Source organism: Anneissia japonica, unplaced genomic scaffold, assembly GCF_011630105.1.
Source record: "Anneissia japonica isolate Jap-2015-1 unplaced genomic scaffold, ASM1163010v1 scaffold288280_len83618_cov193, whole genome shotgun sequence".
Taxonomy (NCBI): domain Eukaryota; kingdom Metazoa; phylum Echinodermata; class Crinoidea; order Comatulida; family Comatulidae; genus Anneissia; species Anneissia japonica.
This window is the reverse complement of record NW_022734284.1, coordinates 35,408-44,478: the sequence shown is the minus strand read 5'-3', so window position 1 is coordinate 44,478 and position 9,071 is coordinate 35,408. Positions and strand designations below refer to the sequence as shown.

Genomic DNA, 9,071 nt, shown 5'->3' with positions numbered 1-9,071 from the left:
TCTTAGGGGTCCGGGGACATGCTCCCTCGAAATTGTTGTGTTCTAGACGCCCGAAAATAATATTTGAGGCGTTCTGGGCTATCATTTTTTTTCTTTTGAATGCTCATTAAAAGAACCACACTGAGACTAGTTTTGAATGATTTATACACGTTTTACTTCCTTCAAAGGTGAACCAGGCCTAGATGCAAAAACAACCAGAAATATTTACAATACAATTGTTAGAATGTACCGGGCCTATTTTCTCGGGGTTTTTTTTCAGTTAGAAAATGTTACCAGTAATTCTTATTGAAATAATTAATTATTTTAAAACTAATTCTTTTCATAGGCCTATGTGGCAGTGGTAGTATATCTTTATTTAAATTAAATCTGTTGGGAATTAACTGATGTTTTTTTCAATCCTTCGATCCACAAAAAAAAAAAACATGCGTGGGAGCATTAGGCATATTAAGGGATTTGTTTTAAAGACTGTGAACATGTATTTATTTTTTTTTTGCAATCGTGAAATAGGCCTAGAATTTACATCGCTCACTTCCCACAATAACATTTCACGATATTTCAAGGTTTAAAACTCCAAGTGCCATGGCGAAGCAATAACTTGTAGTTCGCATTTATTCAATTAATTAAAAAAAAAAAAGAAGAGATGTTTCAATTTTTAAAATTTCACATCCAACAGCAAGTACACACTTGCCACTTACAGCATGGACCTACAGGATGGAACGATAGTTTATAAACAAAGTCTCTTTACGAGGCTTTGGGTGTGCAGTTGTTTGGAGTCTTGAGAAGTTCTGTGTTTGCCACAATCAATTATGTCTCCTCAACTGTTTGGGATTATTCGTAGAGGGCGGTGTCAGTTTCACGCATCAGCACACGCATCGTCGCCCACTGGATTGTTTGTTGTCAGAAGTTTTAAGAAGAGAAAACGTTTGAAAATACAGTGCAGTATATTGCTATGTCGGTTTTAGTAAAAACATTGACCGTAGGCGGCTGGGTTGGTGTATTTTCTGTTCTCGGATGGTCATTAATGAAATTTGTAACTCCTTCTAGGGAAGACATGCTTAAGGCAAGTTAAATAAATGAGGCTAGGCCCTACTAGCCTAGGCCCACTCTTTTCTCTCTGTCTGATCATGACGATGAGGCAGGCTAGCCATGCCGTACCTTTCACGGTAGAGCAGCGACAACCCGGAGCAGCTCAAACTCCAGACTACGCATTCGCCGTAAGTCTTATGCATTCCGATCAAATCTTACGCAGTCAAATCGATCAGTCTTACGCAACCACCGTCAAAACTTATGCTTATCCTAAATTTTGAGTAGATTTTCTTTTTCAATTTGTAATAAATTTTACTAATAACTATAACATCCACCATAATAACAAACATTCTACCTCCATGTTGCAATAACTACTGTATCTGAGATGAGATAATAATAAACAATAATAATAATAATAATAATATAAACTCACTAATATCAATTAGATATGCCATTTAGGCGCTAATGCACTTTTGCAACTAACTTTTAATTCTTAATTTTTTTACCTCAATGTTTTCTCAGTCACAACATATGTAATTATAAAACATTTTTACATGATACAACCACTCACAAAGTACATTTTTCAACGAAAAAGATACCTTTATAAATATAGGTTGATACAGCGTTTCCGTGCTTGCTAGCACCGACGAGCTCTCTCTACTCTATTTTGCAATCAGTAAGAAATTGCCAGAATGTCCGAGTCAATTCTTAAAATTTGAAACAATTACTAAAGGGCAGTGCATCAAAATTTTTCCATGAAACATTCGACAACAAAATGTGTCTCTCACCCACGCACCTGTCTCTTATACACATCTAGATGTGTATAAGAGCAGGACTCCACCATTGTGCAAGTAGCCAATTATTTTAGCCGGGAATACTGCTTTAAAAAGGATTTTTCCAGTCATCTAGAGGTGCTTTGTTCCAAACAAAGGTGAATTTCTGGTGCTACTGCAGCTCACAACTTTATTGACTTGAAAATACATATTCTTCTCTCAACTGTGAATTATACAATCATCATTTTCTTCGCAGGTGCTACCAGAGCAAAATCCAGAATATATGACAGAATCAAGGAAGCGTTCACAAGACTTTTTAGACGTGATAAAAGCAGCTGCCGAAACAGATAAGGCAATTCACTACAGGGACAACTTTGAAGATCTGAAGGCGAGTTTGAAGAAAGATTGAACACATGCACAGGGCATACATCATCCTAACACGGTGCAATTATATCTGCCTTTGTTCCCCGCAACTTTTATATAGCCGATAACATATCTGTGTCTTGTTCAATCTTCTCATTTAAATCATTATTTTAATTAAAAGTTGTCTGTGGGTTTCTGACACAATCTATGATGTTGTGGATTAGATGATATGCACCTCTGTCACCAGTTGCCATGATGAGACATTTTGGATAGCAGAAAGCTGTAGGAGTGTGTCTAAAAGCACATTATGAAACAGAGTAACCAACATACACCAACAATTATGAAGCTGTTTGACTTTTCAACTACATAAACATTTTTATATAAAACTTAATTATGAACATGTTTGCTTTTGAGTAGAGTTACAATACAGTATTTAGTTATGTATATAATTTTGATGACCATTGAAGTTCAAGAGTCGCACAAGCATACGAGGCAGAAATCAAATCAAAAAGAAAAAATGTGTATGTCAAGGACTGGCAATAAAATACTACTGCACTTTTTGATAAGATGAATACATCCGAAGACTTATTTTTATTAAATTTATTATTAAATACAGTTTACTAGTGTACTCTATACTCTATACCTACGGTCGGCAACCCATGGGTCACAACCCAGGTTTGGGTAGCGGGTTAAATTTTGAGGGTCATCAGGTCACATATGGGTCCCAAAAAATAATAGAAAAGGTGTATAATAATACCCTATTCAGACTACACTCTGTTGCGATGTAATCAGTAGTAATCCAAAACTGATTACAGTACTCCTGATCGCAATCAACGAACGCATTCAGACCAACACAAACTTTACATTCTAGGGCCTAGGCCTCCGGTGGCTAGGCCTATGTTGACTGACCTCCGCCAAACAGTGCCTGTTGAATTCGTTGCGATCGGATTCCGTGGTAATCGGGAATAATAAAGATTGTAGCACCCAATCGCAACGGGTAACAATTGCAATATTGATTACATATCGACTATTTTTGGTGAGCTTTCACACACGATTTTACTTTGCGATTGGGTGTCGCAATTGCTACAATCGATCGCAATGCGATGCTAGTCTGAATGGGGTATAAGTGTTGCAAATAACCAAACCAATGGATTCATGTGAAAACATACCCATAACTTAAAATTTTGTCCTTTTTTTTTTCAAAATTGTGTTAAATGTCTGGTCGTTGTCACCTGATTCAAGAACTGATAAATTTGATAAAAACGATATAGCTTATGGAGGATTTGATGTCTTCAAAAACCTCTGTAATTTGCTGGTAGAAACACTAGTCTATATCGAATGTGTAACCCGAGCAGGGCTGAATTTGATATTTCCCTGAGGACCAAAGAACAGCAATTGCTTGGATTTAGGGACCATTTTTAATGCCAATATCAATGTATCATAATGATATATCTATGGAGAATCAATTGAGGTGGCGGCAGCTCACGCTTGACGAGCTGCTTTCGGCACCAGACAGGGTCAAGCGGCTATCGGGTTCTTGGTGCCATTTTCCACAATGAAATTTTGTTACAAGATAAAAAATATTATTTAGATATCGACCGTATGTTGTCTAAGGGGTGGGACGACTCGAGGCTTTTTGTCTTGGGAAGCCATGGCAATTTATTTTGGGTCCTATTGGTTGAAAGGTTACAGACCATAGCTCTATACACAACCATTTTACTCAAATTCAGTGAGTCTGTAAAGATATTAACACCTATAATACTTGCAATCGATGATGCATATACCCTAGTGGTGTCGTCTGTCAGTATTTATTCAGATTCAGATATTATACAATACAGTGTTTTATTAAAAGATATAGTACTTGACATTCATTAATGATTGTTCTATCCATTCAAATTTTGTAAGAAAATAAAATCAATTAGCATATCCTATCTCAATTGAGTAATGTTATATCATAGAGAAAATATTTTCTCTATGGTTATACATACTCCATGACAGGTAACTTAAACCTTTAATTGTTTACAAACCCATAACGTCATTTTCTAAACAATTTTGTCACATTTTTAATATAGATGTGAAAAATACCCGAAACTAATAACAAAATATATTTATTCCATGTTTTCTTCAAGTCGACTTTGAATACCGTTTTGAAATTGTTCTATAAAATTTCTGTCGATTTCTCCTAGATGACGTATGAATTTATCGCGTTCAAGTTGATTCCATTCTTCAAACCAGCTTGTAAAGAGTCTCAATTGGCAGGTAAAAATACTTGGAGGTTTATCGTCAACATTAAAAGACTGCATCGCATCAAACAATGTAGTTACGTCCGCAGGGACAGCTTTATTGATCAGATCTTTTAGGAAGTATTCTTTTTGACGTTTGCTCCATGATGAGAACCAGTGATACATTGTAGTTTGTTCATTTTCGACTACTGAATGTGCCATTTTTTTTTGTAATGTTCAAAAAGCAGTTCCAAAAACAAATTTTGGATTGCTTTGGTTACCCCATCAGCTAATAGAGTCTGGGCTGCTCCACCAAGAGTACATCATAGAGGACCTAAAGAATAACATATCAACATTAAGTGAATCACAAATGGATTTTTTTTTAAATATAACATTTAAAAATGAGATTCAAAGCCAGAAACTGTACTTTTACATGTTTGTTCCGAGTCATACTCATCAGTGTTTTGTCAGACCAATACATATATCACAACATTACAGTCATACAGTGCCAGATATAATTTATCCAATTATCTCATACAACAATAATACAGCAACTTTTATTTCATTTCGTTTATTTGTCAAGCAACAACAATAGTCAATACCTACCTGTACAAACAATTTACAACAGACCTTAAAAAAGGTACGGGATAAACAAAACGCAAACTAAATTCAATTGCTGTATAAAGTTTCTCCGTTTATATAGCTTATTAATATCTATCTACAAAATACTATTGATTAATAACCCATTCTCAGTCTGCCAATTTCACAAATTTAACAAGTTAAACAGGTCTTTGCGAGGGGCGGAGAAATCAGGTCTGACGTCAAGGTGAACTCACTCTTGTTTTGCTAGATCACTGCTGCTGTGGCTTAGGCGATGGTCCTTGGCCTATCTTATCTGTTATTTAACGCGTGGGAAAAAAACAGTAATAGGGCCCTAGTACGACTTTTTCTCTTTATCGCTTTTTATATTAATAAATAAATAGAACTTACTCTTATAAACCAACTTTATAACCATGTTTTAGTACGTCAAATGTGGTATGGAATTCGTAAACATCCACGATTTCTATGATGATCCGCCAGTCCTCAACTTTGACCCCTGACACGAAGATTAAACTCAACTTAACAAAATGGCTGCGCCCACTGTGGAAGTAGTTATTGCGAATAAGCAGGGTGAAACCAAACGATTTACATCCCCAACCGTGGCATCAACTGGGAATTTGAAACAGTTGAGTGTGTCTTTAAAAGAAGTTCAAAAGGAAACCAATGCATATTTAACCGAACTTGTAGATCAAGAGAAAGCCTTGTTAATAAAGTCAAATTTGCCATCCGGTAGGTAACGTAGGCCTCCTCTCTCTAGAGTAGATGGCCCTCTCTCCCCTAGAGTAGCTCTTGCCCACTCTCTCTTTTCTTGCACTGGGCCTAACCAACTGTAACCTTGAAGAAGCAGGCTGCCTTTCTTATTTGAAATGTGTATGAGCTCTATAAATGTTGTTTACTGTATCATTAATTATTATTTACTTTTTATAAATACTTTTACTTGCTCTCTATTTATTGTATTCTTATCTTAATACAGGCGATATGGATGATGATCTTGATGGAGAAGATGAGGATGCAGACAATGGAGAAATTACCAATGCAAATGAACCTGCACAGAAAAAGCTGAAGACATGAAGAGCCCTGAATATGAACTTTGACATTTTGCAAGAACAAGATGGGCCCAGAAAATGGGGTCATTTAAGACGTTATCCTACCCGCGTGTAAATTGTGAGAATTAAGATGTCCATGGTGTTGTCTGGAAGCCATGGAATACAGTTTTTTCTGTGGCAAAAATATAGTATATTTTTGTATTGACCCAATCAATCAGTCGCTGGAATGAACCAATTAGTAATATGCGCCGTTTTTATAAAAAGAATGGGAAATATTAGTTTGAGTGATGATTTTAAACTAATGAAAGAAGCAGGTGTTTATTATCAAAGAAGAAATTTGTGTATTGGACATTAGTGTAACTCACGAAGCAGTAGGCCTACTGTTATTTCAAATGACTGATATTATAAAGCAGACTGTTCCATGGCCTTTGAGTTTCAGTAATGAATAAGCGATCTCCGCAAATGTACTTTACTATTTTTTCTCAATTCCTCAGTAATTTATGTTTATATAATATTCAATATGATTTGCAAATAGCGTGACAATTAAAAACATCATTATACAGCATAGCAATGTGAGCCAACAAAATTAATTGAAAATTGCATATTTTTGTTTAAAATACTCTCGTCCAACATTTACTTTTTTAATGAAGGTATGAAAGTACTGTATTTTAATATTTACTGTAATTTTGTGCAAATTGACAGGAAATCAATAAATTTGCTTTCATATACAACAAGTTGTTGCTCGTATATTACTCGTACCCTCGTAACGATACCGTCCTTCATATAGTCGTGAAAATAAACCCCTCACTTTATTAAATTAGGCCTATATAATTTATTTACCTCTCGATACACAGATAATACATTTTCGTTGATACAAACATTACTACAAAACTCTTAAATTCCTTACAAGCCAATAGACGCGACCTTTCCGAAGTGTCAATCAAACTTAACAACCGACCAATCAGAACAAGGCCAAGAATACGCGCGTGTCCTACAAAAAACGTGTTTTTACCACTGATCATAATACAGGCTATTAGAGATCATTCTTTTTGCACTCGTTTTGTAGGACCTCGGCAACTTATCAAAAACCTTCCCGCTAAGCTAGGCTTAGCGGGAAGATCCATTGAAAAGGGTCTGTACGTATTATTCTTCGGACTTACCGGGTTATCCTTGGTGTGATCATATTGTGATTAAAAGTGCTCAATTAGCGAGTTTTGTTTTTTTTTTTTTTTTTTTTTTTTGAGTTGAAAGCCATGTTCAGACAGCTTTCTCTCCAAAGTATATTTAATAAGATAAGATAAGTATTTTTTGGTGTGAATCAAATTATGGATAACACAGGAAGCTTGAAGACTTGTTTTGGGATCCTTCTGGTGGTGAATTGGGCAGTACATGGGGAGGCAATCCCCTACTCTTTTGATATTGGGCGTATTCGATTGGTACAATCCAATTTAGAATAGATGTGTATAAGAGACAGATATATCGTGGTGCATGTTATTTGCCCTCCCCACTCCGATACGATCGAACAACATAAAATAATAATAATAATAATATGTCGCTCTTATATAAAATATTGGCCCATAATTTAATTCAAGTATAGTATTTGTATATACGAGCATTCCTGTAGCGCAAGTTGTAAAATGTATATTCTTACATGGATAATTTTATGAATGTCACTATATAAATAATTGCACAAGTCAACAGATGGGAGATCAAGGGTAGTAGCTCCTCTTCCCGGCAGCTGCCAAAAATGCTAAACAAGTGTGAATATATTTAAATTATTAAACCTTTGGATACCAAGGGCTACTCTCATTTTTCCAAAACCACTTTCAACACTCCTTCGATTGGAACTCATCTCTCACCTGCCCACCCCTTCCCCCTAAAAGACATTGCTGAGTCCTCCCTGGCGAATGTTCCAGTGACAGACGTAAATCATAATAGGCCTAATTTGATAAGCTATAGTTCTATTCAGAAGGAAAATGGAACAGGAGGTTAAAGAAGAAGAAAATACGTTGGAATCAGGATTAAAAGAATGCATTGACAACATCATGGCGGAGAGTGAGACGACGGAAGCAGTGGTGGCGTTGCATGAAAGATTTAGGGTAGGCCATTATATTTGTTTGAATTTTTACATTACTTTTTATAATTATTAATATTTTAATTATTTATTGATATAATATTCATTTTCGGAATAGGTCCAATTAATTGCCTCGTTTAATATCTTCATGAATGCTGTAGGCCATGACGGTGATGATTATGATGGTGGTGGTGATGAGACTGATATGATGATACGACTGATGGTATGGTGATGGCGACGAAGAAGACCACGATAGTAATGATGATGATGATGACGACGATAAAATGATGATGATGATTGACGACGATGATAATAATTATTATGACGACACTGATGATGACGATATGATGATGATGACACTGATAATTATGATGATTATGAAGATGATAAGATGGTGATGGTGAAGGCCATAATTACTGTCAACATTTAAACAAAATCATTGCCAATTCACTCATCATTAATTAGGCGTATTATTCTTCTTTTTACGTTTTTTTATGCGTCTTCACCAGTAAGCATTTGTATCTTGTCTTTCCAGATGCTTAATATGATGTTCAATGATTGCCTTGACTACTACAGAAATCGAAAAGAGCGTCAACAACAGCAGCATTCTGAGAACGAAATCCAGCGATTATCCGAACTAGCAACGCAAATTTCTATAATTGTTGTTATAGTTTGCTGGTTGTTACAGATATTACAAGTGTTTTTTATCACGTGCTGATCTCCCAGAGATCCCGTCAGTGTATGATTAGTTATGATTAATTTTTGAGTGACGCGTTTAAATAGGCCTAAAATGTTGATGTCACGTTTCTGACATTTATACCTTTATCATTGGTCTTGGCGATCTTCTGTATAATATGATTATCAATATGATTATTTATTTTATATTATTATTATTATTATTATAATTATTATTATTATTATTATTATTATTATTATCATCATCATCATCATTAATGATTATTATACC

The 9,071-nt window shown here is 35.3% G+C and overlaps 3 protein-coding genes and 1 long non-coding RNA gene across 4 annotated transcripts; 2 read left to right on the top strand and 2 right to left on the bottom strand.

Moving 5' to 3' along the window:
- Window positions 1-861: 861 nt before the first annotated feature.
- Window positions 862-2,780, top strand: LOC117116350 (ubiquinol-cytochrome-c reductase complex assembly factor 3-like). Its single transcript, XM_033260368.1, has 2 exons — window positions 862-1,060; window positions 2,056-2,780. The coding sequence occupies exons 1-2, from the start codon at window positions 950-952 to the stop codon at window positions 2,206-2,208; spliced, it is 264 nt and encodes an 87-aa protein (XP_033116259.1). The 5' UTR covers window positions 862-949; the 3' UTR covers window positions 2,209-2,780.
- Window positions 2,781-4,270: 1,490 nt separating this feature from the next.
- Window positions 4,271-4,606, bottom strand: LOC117116352 (uncharacterized protein C14orf119-like). Its single transcript, XM_033260369.1, has one exon. It carries the CDS (start codon window positions 4,604-4,606, stop codon window positions 4,271-4,273), a length of 336 nt encoding a protein of 111 aa, XP_033116260.1.
- Window positions 4,607-4,650: 44 nt separating this feature from the next.
- Window positions 4,651-5,450, bottom strand: LOC117116351. Its single transcript, XR_004446732.1, has 2 exons — window positions 5,375-5,450; window positions 4,651-4,718 (listed from the first exon to the last, which is right to left on the bottom strand). It is a non-coding gene; the product is annotated as an uncharacterized LOC117116351 (long non-coding RNA).
- Window positions 5,451-7,586: 2,136 nt separating this feature from the next.
- LOC117116353 lies at window positions 7,587-9,061 on the top strand. The gene is made up of 2 exons (XM_033260370.1): window positions 7,587-8,129; window positions 8,640-9,061. The coding sequence occupies exons 1-2, from the start codon at window positions 8,007-8,009 to the stop codon at window positions 8,820-8,822; spliced, it is 306 nt and encodes a 101-aa protein (XP_033116261.1). The 5' UTR covers window positions 7,587-8,006; the 3' UTR covers window positions 8,823-9,061.
- Window positions 9,062-9,071: the final 10 nt, after the last annotated feature.

Coding starts and splice junctions, on each gene's coding strand:
- LOC117116350 (XM_033260368.1), top strand. CDS start 950: ATGTCGGTTTTAGTAAAAACATTGACCGTAGGCGGCTGGGTTGGTGTA. Junction 1,061..2,055: donor CTAGGGAAGACATGCTTAAG/GCAAGTTAAATA, acceptor TTTTCTTCGCAG/GTGCTACCAGAGCAAAATCC.
- LOC117116352 (XM_033260369.1), bottom strand. CDS start 4,606: ATGGCACATTCAGTAGTCGAAAATGAACAAACTACAATGTATCACTGG.
- LOC117116353 (XM_033260370.1), top strand. CDS start 8,007: ATGGAACAGGAGGTTAAAGAAGAAGAAAATACGTTGGAATCAGGATTA. Junction 8,130..8,639: donor CGTTGCATGAAAGATTTAGG/GTAGGCCATTAT, acceptor TTGTCTTTCCAG/ATGCTTAATATGATGTTCAA.